Source organism: Ornithorhynchus anatinus, chromosome 3 (genome assembly GCF_004115215.2).
Source record: "Ornithorhynchus anatinus isolate Pmale09 chromosome 3, mOrnAna1.pri.v4, whole genome shotgun sequence".
NCBI classification, from domain to species: Eukaryota; Metazoa; Chordata; class Mammalia; order Monotremata; family Ornithorhynchidae; genus Ornithorhynchus; species Ornithorhynchus anatinus.
The window spans coordinates 62,621,271-62,638,124 of NC_041730.1; the positions used below are offsets into that span (position 1 = coordinate 62,621,271).

At 48.3% G+C, this 16,854-nt stretch overlaps 1 protein-coding gene across 1 annotated transcript; it reads right to left on the reverse strand.

Moving 5' to 3' along the window:
• Window positions 1-905: 905 nt before the first annotated feature.
• Window positions 906-14,023, reverse strand: IER3IP1 (immediate early response 3 interacting protein 1). Its single transcript, XM_029060589.2, has 3 exons — window positions 13,840-14,023; window positions 2,878-2,979; window positions 906-2,086 (listed from the first exon to the last, which is right to left on the reverse strand). The coding sequence occupies exons 1-3, from the start codon at window positions 13,928-13,930 to the stop codon at window positions 2,031-2,033; spliced, it is 249 nt and encodes an 82-aa protein (XP_028916422.1). The 5' UTR covers window positions 13,931-14,023; the 3' UTR covers window positions 906-2,030.
• Window positions 14,024-16,854: the final 2,831 nt, after the last annotated feature.

Below are 16,854 nucleotides of genomic sequence, written 5' to 3' on the forward strand. Positions count from 1 at the left end.
CTGGTTTGGAAGTCAGTTCAAACGCTTCCAATCGCTCTCCTTTGAATTACTTCCCATTTAAAAATTTAAGTCTTAGTTATAAAGGTCCGGTTACATTTTATATTGCAATAAGAAGGCAATAGGAACTCAAGAAATTACCTCTACCCTAAAGGGGTTATTCTCTAGTCATGAGGCTATTATCTAATGGAATTTAGTAGAACGGTGTTAGTCGATGCTGAATGAAGGTTAAATAATAATTGAAGAGTTAGGCTTCAGTTTCCTTTTAATCCAGGGTCTTCCGTCGTCTTTCGGCGAAAGAATTAAATGCAATCTGCGACTATCAGAGTCGATCCTTTTCTAAACTGAAGAAAAGAATGGACCGTGAAATGGTGTGTTTGCACTCTAAGGGTGGAATGGGCGCTCTGCAGTTTTCGAGGAACAGCCACAATTGTTGGGACCACAGAGTGCTGCAACACAGACACCGTACTAGAGTGGCAGAATTGGAAACAGGATCCGGCACCCCAAATGGCAAATCTTTACACAGAGGGCAATCTTTACACATGAACCCTGTGGAAGAAACTGTTGGTCGTGCATTGCTCTTTTCTGGGAATCGCGGGGGAGGAGGTTAAGGTGGGGTGTCCTGAGCTCACCCATGACTCGCTTACAGGGGGGAAAATTCCTCACGTGCACTTCGTAATGTGCCGCTACATCCGCCAACTCGACCGGCGGAGCAAGCCATTCGTGCAGGAATCAAATTCTCCGAGCAGGTTCACCATCCTGAGGTTTCAGCACTGAGAGGCCTCACCCGTCATTCCCGACGCGACACTCGATCCCAGCTCACATGCACGGATACAAGTTCACCATCAGCAAAATCATACTTGAATAGGAGACGATTATAAATACCATTTGTTAGGGCAAACAAGTAGTTAACTTAGAAATTCAATTTTATTTACAAATGCTTTTTCTAAAAATGAAGAAATTACACTTCTTTAAAATACTGACAATCTCCTGGGAAACCACCCACGTACAGATTCAACGACCTCACAGAATGGTACCAGATGACACTATGAACTTTTTTAAAAAAAGTTTATCCAACAGCAATTTCCTCATTCACACTCCCTTTTCCCATGAGAAATGGAGAGGTAGCATTACTTGGATTTTCAAGAGAACTCGATTCACAGAAAATGCAACCTTTGCACGCAGAGATTTCAACTGGACAACTGATGATTGTATCAATTCCAAGCACTACGATAAGCTCTCAAACAGAAAGTTCAGTTTGATTTCCTGAATGAGTCATGGTTGTAAAAAGGGTGCAGAATCTCTACTGGTGTGTGGACGTAGAAGCAAAGGTCGGGTTTCACCCATTTAGGTAAACTATAACCCCAAAAAGTAGTAAATATTTTAAGAAAAATGAGAAAAACAATTTTAGCTATCATATGATTTGCCTAATTATAATCTCTCACTCTTAACACAGGCTTATTCACTTAGATTTTACATTGTTTCGTCAACATTCTCAAAACCGCTATCTTCAAAGGGTCAGAAAATTAATTTATTCCTAACCTCCCAAATTCAAATTTTATTAACATGAAAAGTCAAAATTTAGGTGGCATCACTCGATAGGCAGAATATTTAAATCCTCTAAGTTTTAACTTAATATGAAAAAAAAATCATCCTCTTTCACACACATCAGCCGAAACCCGGCTGAAGTCTAAAGGAAATGTATCCCCAAGAAGGAAAACAAATTAAAAAACTGAACACGCATATTGTGCCCGCTGAACAATCATTACAACTGAACGAGTTATAACAATTAGTAAACAAACTTGTTCCAGTACTGAATATGCCCAGCACCACTGCATCGATCTTCTCTTCTCTAACCAAATTTAAAAGTGAACATTAAGAAATCAGATAACTAGAAAAGACTTTTATTGTCAGCTTTATGTTTTAGGCCAAGTGCAAAATGTGCCCGCTAAGCCAGGTAGCCCAGTAGCTCAGAGGAACGGCTCCTTGCTGTCTTCTCTACTTCAGATTCCATGAGCTTTTTCCATTGATCTTCACCCGAACAGTAAGAGCAACACGATTACTATTGAGTTTACTATTATCAGTGGTACTGTAGGGGGAAGAAAAAAGGAAGAATATAATCACATGCAAATCATACGAATACTCATCATTACACAGCATTAAATATCTGTAAATCTTGGATAGGGGTAGACATTAAATCTATAAAAGTATGAGCTCATATTCCCAAAACTTTTTCTATGTGTCAGGAACTGGATTAACCACTGGGGTAGATAGAAGCTAATCAGGTTGGACACAGTCCACGTCCCACTCAGGGCTCACAGACGTAACAGATGAGGAAATTGAGGCCCAGAGAGGTGAAGTGACTTGCCTAAGGTCACACAGCAGACAGGTGGCGGAGTCGGGATCAGAGCCCAGGTCCTTCTGATTCCCAGCCCCTTGCCCTATCCACTAGGCCATGCTGCTTCTCATCAGTTTGAATGGGGAGCTGGATCAAGGCGAGGTTCAGAACTGATGTACCCCTCCACTAAAAAACATGTTCACAAGCTCAGGAGGTTGGTGAGTAGCCCCAGACCAAGGAATTTCAGAGTTCAGAGCTCCAGAGTTCTTTTTCGGAGAGTTCCGGGTGACGCATACCTCGGTCGCGCAGCCATTCTCTACAGACTCACCAATAACCATCAAGTCTCCCAAGGGACGCAGGAAAGAAACTTCACCTGCGATAACTGCCTGATGGCCAAAGACAGTGGGAAATAAAATGGGATAATAAAAGCCCTGAACGATTTCGGGGGCTGACACATAGATGCCTTCTGAATCACAATAGAGAGGTAAATCTTTACAGACCAGGGGCTCAACAGAGTGACTAAATCAGATTATTTTCCTTACCTCTCATAACTGTTCGGACAGATCGAATAAGGTTCATTAACTGCGACTTAATTCCTGGCTCCTCTCCAAATCCTCCAATCCCCTGGTCTGTTCCCCAGCCAACTGCATAATACAAAAATGATTTGCTATAATAAAATTTTATTATGCATTCAACTCAATACTACATTAGCCATTTACCCATCCATCTTGAAAAAGATTAATTCTAGTCACCGTTAAAGGCTAGCTTCAAACTATCTGGAAATCATACTGTTTCAGAAAAGAAAAAGCAATATTAAGTTAAATCGATTACTCTTTATTTAAATTAACAGTTCCAGTAAAAACATTCCAATTACACAAAATTTCAATCGGATCACAAAAATCAAAGGCACAAAATTACCTCGGCTAGAATGACATTTTCCGGTTTATCCCTCCCGGCTCATCCTGTTTCTAAGGGCAGGATCCACCCAGCTAATGTCAAGTTACGAAACTCAGGGTCCAACTTTTCAAAACGTGTACACGTACATACGTATAAAATATGTGTAACACACAACACATATGTAACTATACCAAATTGGGAAGGGATAGGCCTAAATTAACCAAATTAACAGCAGCTGTGCAAACCACCTTAGTTTTTAATAATAGCCCTTAAATCTGGGGAAGGCATTGGGTCAGAAACGTGGATTTAATTTTGACTAATGAAGACAACTCTAATTTACCACATCAACACAGCAAAGGTGTTGGATGGTTAGCAGGAACATTTAAGTTTACTTAATTTTGACTAATCAAAGACAACTATAATTTACCGCATCAACCCAGCAAGGGTGTTGGATGGTTTGCAGGAACATTCAAGTTTACGCCAGAAAGTCTGAGTGATCAACATTTTGCCCCGTGGCTAATCCCAAGGAGGGGCAAAAGAGCCGGGGAGAGACAAGCCCACCTCAATCAATCAATCAATCGTATTTATTGACAGTTTACTGTGTGCAGAGCACTGTACTAATGCTTGGGAAAATACAATCCAGCAATAGAGACAGACAATCCCTGCCCACAGTGAGCTCACGGTCTAAGGGGGGAGAGAGACATCAATCCAAGTAGAAAGACAGGAATATAAATAAAATTACAGATATATACATAAGTGCTGTGGGGTTGAGGGCCGGGGGGAAGCAGAGGGAGCGAGTCAGGGTGACACGGGAGGGAGTGGGAGAAGAGGAAAGGAGGGCTGAGTCCGGGAAAGCCTCTTCAAGGAGATGGGCTCTTAATACGGCTTTGAAGGTGGGGAGAGTAGTGGTCTGTCACATGGAGGGGGAGGGAATTCCTGGTCAGAGGAAGGATATGAGCAACGGGCCAGTCAATCGACCATATTTATTGAACATTTACTGCGTGCAGAACACTTGGGAGAGTACAATATAACAGAGTTGACAGACACGTGCCCTGCCCATGCGTCAATGTTGAGACAGATGATGAGACTGAGGTAAATTGGCCCTGGAGGAGTGAAGCGGGCGGGCCGGGCTGTAGTAACACATCAGTCAGTTAAGATAGGAGGCGGCAAGTTTACGGAGTGCTTTAAAGTTGATGGTAAGAAGTTTCTGCTTAATGCTGAGATGGACGGGCAACTGCTGGAGGAATGAGGAAATGTGGACTGAACCTTTTACTTTTTTTTTAGAAAACTGATCTGGGCAACAGAGTGAAGCCACTGGGTGCTTCATTCTAATTTTGCAGGTAGAAGCTCCATCAGAAAAAGGGAGGATAAAGACAGGCAGTAGTAGAGGCTATGCTGTTATCTATCTAGGGGAGAAATCACTCGAAAATTTCAGCCTCTCAGCTGCCTTTGACACTGCTGACCATCCCCTTCTCCTGGAAACATCCAACCTCGGCTTCACTGACGCCACCCTCTCATGGTTCTCTCTCTCTCTGGCTGCTCATTCTGAGTCTCTTTCATGGGCTCCTCCTGTTTCCCACCCCCTAACTGTGGGAGTCCCTCAAATTCAGTTCTGGGTCTCCTATTTTCCATCTATGCCCACTCCCTTGGAGAACTCATTCGCTCCCATGGCTTCAACTACCTCTTTTCCCAGATTAAGCCCCCATTTTCCTCTGCTCCTCCTCCCCTCCCCATCACCCCGCCTCGCTCCCTTTGCTCTACCCCCCTTCCCACCCCACAGCACTTGTGTCTATATGTACATATTTATAATTATAATTCTATTTATTTTTATTAATGATGTGTATAGATCTGTAATTCTATTTATTTATAATGATGTGGCCGATGCCTGTTTACTTGCTTTGATGTTTATCTCCCCTCTTTTACACTGTGAGCCCGCTGTGAGCAGGGACTGTCTCTATTTGTTGCTGAACCGTACTTCCCAAGCGCTTCAGTACAGTGCTCTGCACATGGTACCATTGTTCTTGTCTGTCCGTCTCCCCCGATTAGACTGTAAGCCCGTCGAACGGCAGGGACTGTCTCTATCTGTTGCCGACTTGTTCATCCCAAGTGCTTAGTACGGTGCTCTGCACATAGTAAGCGCTCAATAAATACTACTGAATGAATAGTAAGCACTCAAGAAATACGACTGAATGAATACCAACTCTATGTGGCTGTTTCCCAAATCTACACCACCAGCCCTGATCCCTCTCCCTCTCTGAAGTCTCACATTTCCTCCTGCCTTCAAAACATCTCTACTTGGATGTCCTCCCATCACCTCAAACTTAACATGTCCAAAACCAAACTCCTTATCTTCCCACCCAAACCCTGTCCTCCCCCTAGCTTTCCCATCATTGTAGGTATCCTGTCTCAAAAGTCCCTAACCTTGATTATCCTTGACTCCTCTCTCTCATTCAACCCGCATATTCAATTTATCACTACATCCTGTCAGTTCACCCTTCACAATATCGCTAAAATCCATCCTTTCCTCTCTGTCCAAACTATCGCATTAATCCAAACATTTATCCTATCCCAGCTTGATTACTATATCAGCCTCCTTGCTGACATCCCTGCCTCCTGCCTCTCCCCACTCTGCCTCACAGCTGCCTGGATCATTTTTCTACAAAAACGTTCAGTTCACATCCCCCCGACTCCTCAAGAACCTCCAGTGGCTGCCCATCCACCTCCACATCCAACAGAAACTCCTTAATATAGGCTTTAAAACACTCAATCACCTTGTCCCCTCCTATATCACGTCACCCCTCTGCTCCTCTAATGCCAGCCTACTCTCTGTACCTTGATCTTGTCTATCTTTCCACCAGCCTCTCGCTCACATCCTGCCTCTGGCCTGGAACGCCCGCCCCCTTCATATCTGACAATCACTCTCACCACCTTCAAAGCCTTATTCAGAGCCCAGCTTCTTCAAGATGCCTTCCCTACTAAGTCCTCATTCCCACTTTTCCCACTCCCTACTGCATCGCCCTGACTTGCTCCCTTTATTTATTAAGCACTTACTATGTGCCAAGCGCTGTTCAAAGGGCTGGGGTAGAGACAAGGTCATCAGGTAGTCCCACGTGGGGCTCCCGGTCTTAATCCCCATTTTATAGATGAGGTTATTGAGGCACAGAGAAGTTAAGTGACTTGCCCAAAGTCACACAGTTGACAACTGGTGGACCCGGGATTAGAACCCACGACCTTTGACTCCCAAGCCCGGGCTCTTTCCATTAAGCCCGCCAACCCCCAGCATTTATACACATATCCATAATTTATTTATATTAATGTCTGTCTCCTCCCCTAGACCTTAAGCTCGCTGTGGGCAGGGAATGTGTCTACCGTGTTGCACTCTCCCAAGCACTCAGTACGGTGCCCTGCACAGAGTAAGCGTTCGATAAATACAACCGACTGATTGAAATGCAGCATTTTGGGGATGAAATTGAGAAAATGCGGAACACTACAACTCTGAAGTGTTGGAGTCTTGCATCAAAGCAACGGAAGGGACTCGGTCCAGTCAAGGAGGCTTTGTAACCAAGTATCCGGGCAAAGGACTCGACTACAATGCTAGGGGTCTTTCAAGTAATAATAATGTTGGTATTTGTTAAGCGCTTACTATGTGCGGAGCACTGTTCTAAGCGCTGGGTAGACACAGGGGAATCAGATTGTCCCATGTGGGGCTCACAGTCTTAATCCCCATTTTACAGATGAGGTAACTGAGGCACAGAGAAGTTAAGTGACTTGCCCACTGTCACACAGCTGAGAAGTGGCCGAGCTGGGATTCGAACCCATGACCTCTGACTCCAAAGCCCGTGCTCTTTCCACTGAGCCACGCTGCTTCTCAAGTCAAGTGCCCTTTGCACTTTCTCATTTCCCAGACAACAGGTGCGCCAACTGATTCTGTGGGTGAAGGTAAAGCATACTGCAAAGTGTACACCAAAATTGTTTAAAAATCCCATTTCCAGTCAATGATGCCAGACCACAGTGCTGACACTCTGCCACGCAGCACCACGGACTATCCCGCAGATGGCTGCCCGGATAATCTCTTTGACGGCCGCTGCAATAAGAATTCCTTGTAGCATTTGCTAAGCACTTGCAATGTGCCAAGCACTATCCTAAGCACTGGGGTAGATTCAGGAGAATCAAGCCGGTGGCGGTCTCTGCCGCCCGCGATACTGTGGGGCCCATGTGGGATAGGGACTCTAGACTGTAAACTCGTTATGGGCGGGGAACATGACTGTTATATCGTATTGTACTTCCCCAAGCTTTAAGCATAGTGTTCTGCACAGAATAAGCACTCAATAAATACAAATGATTGACTGTGTCCAATCTGATGATCTTGTATCTACCCCAGTGCTTAGTTCAGTGCTTGGCACAATGTAAGCATTTAACGTGTACCAAAATTATTAATATTTTGGAGATTCCTGCTGAGCCAGTCTACGACAAGAGACACAGAGAAGGGTCTTTGGTCAGGAAACTTCATTGTAGACAGCAAAGAGCCCCAGCAGATAATCCCCCTTCTTCTGGCTGCTTCACCCATTTATCTCCGGGAAGTGTGGGTCAGACTAGACGACGAGAGATTAAATTTTGAGCAACTCACAAAAGCAGACATTAGAAATTTATTAATAAACTCAGAAGTGTGATCACTCCGGCCTATCCTACCGCCAGTTACCACTGCAGCACGTCTGTAATCTTCTAGGCACTTGAAATTCACTCCTCACACCCCCAGCACTTAAATGCTCTTTACTCTCTACCGTTTCTTTCATTCTGTAATTTATTTTAGTATCTGACTCCCCAGCTAGACTGTAAGCTCTGTAGAGACAGGGATCACACTTAATAATAATAATAATAATGTTGGTATTTGTTAAGCGCTTACTATGTGCCGAGCACTGTTCTAAGCGCTGGGGTAGACATAGGGGAATCAGGTTGCCCCACGTGGGGCTCACAGTTTTCATCCCCATTTTACAGATGAGGGAACTGAGGCCCAGAGAAGTTAAGTGACTTGCCCACAGTCACACAGCCGACAAGTGGCAGAGCTGGGATTCGAACTCATGAGCCCTGACTCCAAAGCCCGTGCTCTTTCCACTGAGCCACGCTGCTTCTCCACGTGCTCTTCACACTTAATTCTGTCGTTCGCTCTTAGGCTCCCAAGCATTTATAGTGTGGTGCTCCTCATCCAAAATGGGTCCCCATGAATATTACGGACAGACTGTATTCACGGACGAATTCTTGGGAACCTGGAGAATTCACCTCCGCCCGTGAAAACCAATCGGGAATAACACAAAGTAGGAAAATTACTCGGGACTCTTTCAGGAGATGAGTCGCTCCACGAGGCCAAAGTTTATGGCTGCATCTAGAAAACCCACTCCGATCAGAACAACGGCACGGACCGTGGGACCACTTAGAAAATAATAATTAGGGTCTCTCTTTCAATTTTCAATTTCTCCCATCTGCGTGCCTTTTAAAAACGGCGTACAGAGTTGGAGAAATAAGATCTGAGAGAGACAAAGAGGCGGTCTGGCAAATGACCTGAAATAATAATAATGATAGTATTTGTTAAGCACTTACTATGTGCCAAGCATTCATTCAATAGTATTTATTGAGCGCTTACTATGTGCAGAGCACTGTACTAAGTGCTTGGAATGTACAAATCGGTAACAGATAGAGACAGTCCCTGCCCTTTGACGGGCTTACAGTCTAATCGATGTAATTAGTTTACAATCTAATCTAGTCTAAGCAATGTTCTAAGCGCTGGGGTAGATACAGAGTAATCGGGTTGTCCCACGTGGGGCTCACAATCTTAATCCCCATTTTCCAGATGTGGGAACTGAGGTACAGGGAAGCGAAGTGACTTGTCCAAGGTCACCCAGCCCACAAGTGGCGGAGCCGGAATTAGAACCCGCGTCCTCTGACTCCCAAGCCCGGACTCTTGCCACTGAGCCACGCTGCTTCTCTTGAGGAGGAGGAAGAGGGCGTCCGTTCAACTGTATATATTTTCATTACCCTATTTATTTTGTTAATGAGATGTACATCGCCTTGATTCTATTTATTGCTATTGTTCCTCTCTGTCCATCTCCCCCGATTAGACCGTAAGCCCGTCAAAGGGCAGGAATGTCTCTTTCTGCTACCGATTTGTCCATTCCAAGCGTTTCGTACAGTGCTCTGCACATAGTAAGCGCTCAATAAACACTACTGAATGAACTACCAATGCTCTGCACACAGTAAGCGCTTAACAAATACCAACATTATTACCACACTTCGGGGCCCTCTCGGTGGCAAGTCACTGAGCAACTGGGTTGACCGAGTCCCGCAGAGGCTTCTAGTCTATCACTCACTCAGTGCTGTTTATTGAGCGCTTCGATGCGCTGAGCACCGTACACAGAGTGGGGGACACGTCCCCTGTGCACATAGGAGAACCAACGACCTCACCCTGAACCAAACTTTCAACGATCAAAGCTCCAAGGGTTCGTAAATGGGTCCAAAGTCTCTGCCCCCTGCCCCGTCCAGGAGGCTGCGGGGTGGAATCACCCGCCTTTGTCACCCAGCCCAGGCAACCGAGGCAGGAGACCAGGCCCACGGAGAGAGACTGGCACCTCGTTGTGGGCAGGGTTTGTGTCTGTTGAGCCGTTACAGCGTACTCTCCCGAGCGCTTAGCACAGTGCTCTGCGCACAGTAAGCCCTCTGTCTCTATCTGTTGCCGAACTGTCCATTCCCGAGCGCTTAGGGCAGTGCTCTGCACATAGTAAGCGCTCAAGAAACACGACTGAATTGAAATCTCTCTCTGGGCGGGGAATATGTCTGGTTATTGATGTGTTGTACTCTTCCAAGCGCTTGGCACAGTGCTCCGCACACAGTAAGTCCCAGATTGAAATCTCTCTGTGGGCAGGGAATGTGTCTGCTTATTATGTTGTACTTTTCCAAGCGCTTGGCACAATGCTCCGCACACAGGAAGTCCCAGATTGAAATCTCTGTCTGGGCAGGGAATGTGTCTGCTTATTACGTTGTACTCTTCCAAGCGCTTGGCACAGTGCTCCGCACACAGGAAGTGCTCAATAAATACGGTAGGACGAAAGGGAGGGGGATGGGGGGGGGGATCAGTCAATGAGTGGTATGACCAGCCAATCGATGGTTTTTATTAATTCGTTCAATATTTATTGAGCGCTTACTATGTGCAGAGCACTGTACTAAGCGCTTGGAATGGACAATTGCATTTACCGAGCGATGACTGTTTGCAGAGCACTGTACCAAGCGCTTGGAAGAATTCGCACTCCCTCCCCACAAAGAGCTCACAGTCTAGCGCTTACTGGGTGCAGAGCACTGTGCTAAGTGCTTGGGAGAGTACAATACAACAGACATTCCCTGCCCACGGAGGGCTTACAATCTACCGCTGTCTGCAGAGAGCACTGTGCTAAGCGCTTGGGAGAGTACAGTGCGACGGGAGACACATTCACACATTCCCCCGCCTGCAAAGAGCTTATAGCCTAGTGCTTTACTGTGTGCTAACCGCTTGGGAGAGTACAACAATAAACAGACACGTTCCCTGCCCACAGAGATCTTGCAGTCTAGCGCTTACTGTGCCAAGCGCTTGGCAGAGTACAACATAATAACAGACACAGTCCCGGCCCAGAGAGGGATTTCAATCTAGGGCTTCCTGTGTGCGCAGCACTGTGCCAAGCGCTTGGAAGAGTACAACAATACACAGACACATTCCCTGCCCAGAGAGGGATTTCAATCTAGGACTTCCTGTGTGCGGAGCACTGTGCCAAGCGCTTGGAAGAGAACAACATAATAAACAGACTCATTTGCGGCCCAGAAAGGGATTTCAATCTAGGACTTATGGTGTGCGGAGCACTTCGAAGAGTACAATACAACAACACACAGACACATTCCCTGCCCAAAGATTTCAATCTAGGGCTTCCTGTGTGCGGAGCACTGTGCCAAGCGCTTGCAAGAGAACAACATAATAAACAGACACATTCCCTGCCCAGAGAGGGATTTCAATCTAGGGCTTCCTGTGTGCGGAGCACTGTGCCAAGCGCTTGGAAGAGTACAACACAACAATAAACAGACACATTCCCTGCCCACAGATTTCAATCTAGGGCTTCCTGTGTGCAGAGCACGGTGCCAAGCGCTTGGAAGAGTACAACAATACACAGACATATTCCCTGCCCAAAGAGGGATTTCAATCTAGGGCTGCCTGTGTGCGGAGCACTGTGCGAAGCGCTTGGCAGAGTACAACATAATAGACTCATTTGCGGCCCAGAAAGGGATTTCAATCTAGGACTTACTGTGTGCGAAGCGCTTCGAAGAGTACAATACAACACACAGACACATTCCCTGCCCATAGATTTCAATCTAGGGCTTCCTGTGTGCGCAGCACTGTGCCAAGCGCTTGGAAGAGTGCAACAATACACAGACACATTCCCTGCCCAGAGAGAGATTTCAATCTAGGACTTCCTGTGTGCGGAGCACTGTGCCAAGCGCTTGGAAGAGTACAACATAATAAACAGACACATTCCCTGCCCAGAGAGGGATTTCAATCTAGGAGTGTGTGCGGAGCACTGTGCCAAGCGCTTGGAAGAGTACAAAACATCAATAAACAGACACGCTCCCTGCCCCCCGAGATTTCAATTCATCCGATCGTCTTTATTGAGCGCTTATTATGTGCAGAGCACTGTACTAAGCGCTCGGAATGGGCAATTCGGCAACAGATAAAGACACAGGGCTTGTAATAATAATAATGTTGGTATGTGTTAAGCGCTTACTAGGTGCCCAGCACTGTTCTAAGCGCTGGGGGAGATACAAGGTGATCAGGTTGTCCCATGTGGCTCTGCCCCTTGTCAGCTGGGTGACTGTGGGCAAGTCACTTCGCTACTCCGGGCCTCAGTTCCCTCATCTGTCAAATGGGGATGCAGACTGTGAGCCCCCCGTGGGACCACCTTGTCTCTCCCCCAGCGCTAAGAACGGCGCTCTGCACCTGGTAAGCGCTTAACAAATACCAACGTTATTACCATTATTTTTAATATGAAGAGCCTGGGCTTGGGAGTCAGAGGTCCTGGGTTCGAATCCCGGCTCTGCCCCCTTGTCAGCTGGGTGACTGTGGGCAAGTCACTTCGCTTCTCCGGGCCTCAGTTCCCTCATCTGTCAAATGGGGATGCAGACGGTGAGCCCCCCGTGGGACCACCTTGTCTCTCCCCCAGCGCTCAGAACGGCGCTCTGCACCTAGTAAGCGCTTAACAAATACCAACGTTATTACCATTATTTTTAATATGAAGAGCCTGGGCTTGGGAGTCAGAGGTCCTGGGTTCGAATCCCGGCTCTGCCCCCTTGTCAGCTGGGTGACTGTGGGCAAGTCACTTTGCTTCTCCGGGCCTCAGTTCCCTCGTCTGTCAAATGGGGATACAGACGGTGAGCCCCCCATGGGACCACCTTGTCTCTCCCCCAGCACTTAGAACGGTGCTCTGCACCTAGTAAGCGCTTAACAAATACCAACATTATTATCACTATTTTTATTATGAAGAGCCCGGGCTTGAGAAGCGGCGTGGCTCAGTGGAAAGAGCACGGGCTTTGGAGTCAGAGGTCATGGGTTCGAATCCCGGCTGGGCCACTTGTCAGCTGTGAGACTCTGGGCAAGTCACTTCACTTCTCGGTGCCTCAGTTCCCTCATCTGTAAAATGGGGATGAAAACGGGGAGCCCCACGCGGGACAACCTGATTCCCCTGTGTCTACGCCAGCGCTTAGAACAGTGCTCGGCACCTAGTAAGCGCTTAACAAATACCAACATTAAACATTGAATTGGGAGTCAGAGGTCCTGGGTTCGAATGCCGGCTCTGCCCCCCTTGTCAGCTGGGTGACTGTGGGCAAGTCACTTCGCTTCTCCGGGCCTCAGTGCCCTCGTCTGTCAAATGGGGATGAAAACGGTGAGCTCCCCGTGGGACCACCTTGTCTCTCTCCCCCAGCGCTCAGAACGGCGCTCTGCACCTAGTAAGCGCTTAACAAATACCCACGTTATCATCACTATTTTTATTATGAAGAGCCCGGGCTTGGGAGTCAGAGGTCCTGGGTTCGAATGCCGGCTCTGCCCCCCTTGTCAGCTGGGTGACTGTGGGCAAGTCACTTCGCTTCTCCGGGCCTCAGTGCCCTCGTCTGTCAAATGGGGATGCAGACGGTGAGCCCCCCGTGGGACCACCTTGTCTCTCCCCCAGCGCTCAGTACGGGCGCTCTGCACACAGTCAGCGCTTGACAAACACCCGCCTTATTATGCTTATGTGGGGCTGGCAGCTCGAACCCCCCTTTTCCAGATGGGGGAACTGCGGCCCAGTGAAGTGAGCTGCCCACGGTCCCCCAGCTGCCAAGTGGCAGCGCCGGGATTGGAACCCATGACCTCCGGACTCCCGGGCCCCCGAGCCGCGCTGTGCGGAGTGCTCGGGAGAGGGCCACGATAAACCGCCCCCTCCCCCCCCCCGCCCCGCCCCGCTCCTCTCAGGCGCTTGGAGCCTCGCGCTTTTCCCCGGGGTGCGGAGCCCTGCGCTGAGCGCTCGGGAGGAGGGGCCCCGGGGGCCGGGCCCGGCTGCGCTCACCGGTCTTGAGAAAGCGCTCCTCGTGCAGCACGGCGATGGCGTTGACGCAGAGCAGAGCCGCCTGCAGCAGCGAGTACAGGGTGAAAGCCATGGCCGCCGCCGCCGCCGCCGCCGGGCCCACAGACGTGGCGCCGGCCGGTCCTCCCTTCCTCCCCTCCTTCCTCCCTCCCTCTCTCCGCCCCCTCCCCGCCGACGGCAGCCCGGCCGGCCCAAACCCGGCGGGACGCGAAGCGCTCCTCCGCCCCGCCTCCCTCCCCCCGGCCGCCGCCACGGAGGCCCGAACGGCTCAAAACCAACGCTCCGCGAAACGGGCCACGGCCCCTACCGCAACCACGGGAGCCCCAATAGTCCAAAAATAGTGTTCCGCGAAGCACTCTTCGGCCCTGCGCGTGCGCTCTCTTTTTCCCTCTTTCTTTCCCTCTCCCTTTCTTTCTCTCTCCCTCTCCCTCCTTCTCTCTCTCTCTTTCCCTCTCTCTTTCTTTCTCTCTCCTTCTCCCTCCCTCCCTCTGCCTCTTTCCCTCTCCCACTCTTTCTCTCTTTCCCTTTCTTTCTCTCTTTCCCTCTCCCTTTCTTTCTCTCTCCCTCTCCCTCCCTCCCTGTCTCTTTCCCTATCCCTTTCTTTCTCTCTTTCCCTTTTTTCTCTCTTTCCCTCTTTCTTTCTCTCTCTCTCTCCCTCCCTCCCTCTCTTTTCCTCTCTTTCCCTCTCCCTTTCTTTCTCTCTCCCTCTACCTCCCTCCCTCCCTCTCTCTCTTTCCCTCTCTTTCTCTCTTTCCCTCTCCCTCTCCCTCTCCCTCTCTTTCCCTCTCTTTCCCACTCCCTCTCTTTCCCTCTCCTTTTCTTTCTCTCTCCCTCTTTCCCCCTCTTTCTCTCTTTCTCTCTCCCTTTCTTTCTCTCTCCCTCTCCCTCTCTTTCTCTCTCCCTCTCCCTCTTTTTCTCTCCCCCTCTCTTCCTTACTCTCCCTCTTTCCCTCCTGCTTGCCCTTTTTCTCTCTCTATCTCCCTCTCTCCCTTTTTCCCTTTCCCTCTCTCTCTCCCTCTCGCTGTCTCCCTCTCTGTCTCCCTTTCTCCCTCTTTCCTTCTCTCCCTCTCTCCCTCTTTCCCTTTCCCTCCCTCTTTCCCTCTCTCTATCTCTCTAGATGAAAAAAAGGGAACAAATCAGGGAGCCAGAGAATAATAATAATGATGATGGCATTTGTTAAGCGCTTACTGTGTGTAAAGCACTGTTTTAAGCGCTGGGGAGGATACAAGGTGAGCAGCTTGTCGCACGTGGGGCTCAAAGCCTTCAGCCCCATCTTAGAGATGGGGTAACTGAGGCACAGAGAAGGGAAGTGACTGGCTCAAAGTCACACAGCTGACAAGTGGCTGAGCCGGGATTGGGGAAGGCCTCTTGGAGGAGTTGTGCCTTCCCTAAGGCTTTGAGGGTGGGGAGGGAGAGTCATTGGTGGACATGAAGAGGGACCTGGATTCAAATCCCAGTTCTGCCACCTATCTGCCGTGTGACCTTGGGCAAGTCACTTAACCTCTCTGCTTCAGTTCCGTCAACCACTCACTGAGCTTCCCCTTTTCCCTCTGCTCCCTCTCTGCACCCCCTTCACCTCCCCTCAGCTAAGCCCTCTTTCCCCCACTTTCCCTCTGCTCCTCCCCCTCTCCTTTCCCCTCCCCTCAGCACTGTGCTTGTCCGCTCATTTGTATATATTTTCATTACCCTATTTATTTTGTTAATGAGATGTACATCCCCTTGATTCTATTTATTGCTATTGTTTTTAATAATAATGTTGGTATTTGTTAAGTGCTTACTATGTGCTGAGCACTGTTCTAAGCGCTGGGGTAGATACAGGGTAATCAGGTTGACCCACGTGAGGCTCACAGTCTTCATCCCCATTTTACAGATGAGGTAACTGAGGCCCAGAGAAGTGAAGTGCCTTGCCCACAGTCACACAGCTGACAAGTGGCAGATCCGGGATTCGAACTCATGACCACTGACTCCCAAACCCGGGCTCTTTCCACCGAGCCACGCCGCTTCTCTATTGTTTTTGCCTGTCTCCCCCGATTACACTCTAAGCCCGTCAAAGGGCAGGGACTGTATCTGTTGCCGATTTGTACATTCCAAGTGCTTAGGTCAGTGCTCTGCACATAGTAAGCGCTCAGTAAATACTATTGAATGAATACCTGGTCTCCGTCCTACTTAGAACAAGAGCCCTATGTGGGACCCAATATCTACTCCAGTGCTTAGAACGGTACTTGGCACATAAGTGCTTAGCAAACACCATTACTATTATTATCATTACTATTAATAATAACGAATGCCATAGTTATTATTAACCCAATATGGGCTTTGGGACCAAGGGGCTGGCCAGGTTCAACTGCACTCTGGGATTTACCCTGTGTCTCTTTATTCTGTCACTTCTTTTGTGGGAGAAGAGAGTACAGTATGCCTAATCCAGGGTGGGAAGGAAAGGAAATGAAGAGAAAGACGCTGGGGAGGAAAGCCCCAATTCTTCAGTCAATAAATCACATTTATTGAGCACCTACTGTGTGCAGAGCAATGCCCTAAGTATTTGGGAGAGTTCAGGTGAATTAAGTAGACATGATCCCTGCCCTTAAGACACTTAACTTCTCTGTGCCTCGATTACCTCATCTGTAAAATGGGGGTTAAGACTGTGAGACAACCTCTCCTTTCTAGAGAAGCAGCGTGGCTCAGTGGAAAGAGCCCAGGCTTGGGATTCAGAGGTCATGGGTTCAAATCCCAGCTCCACCGCTTGTCAGCTGTGTGACTTTGGGCAAGTCACTTAACTTCTCTGTGCCTCAGTCACCTCATCTGTAAAATGCGGACTAAGACAGTGAGACATGTCTTAGTGGGACACGTGGGACAACCTGATTAGCTTGTATCTACCCCAGGGCTTAGAACAGTGCTTGGCACATAGTAAGGGCTTAACAAATCCCATCATTTCGTATTTATTTAACAAAATCATCAGGGAAATGGACATTAAAGTAAATTACAGATAGGAGGAATCAA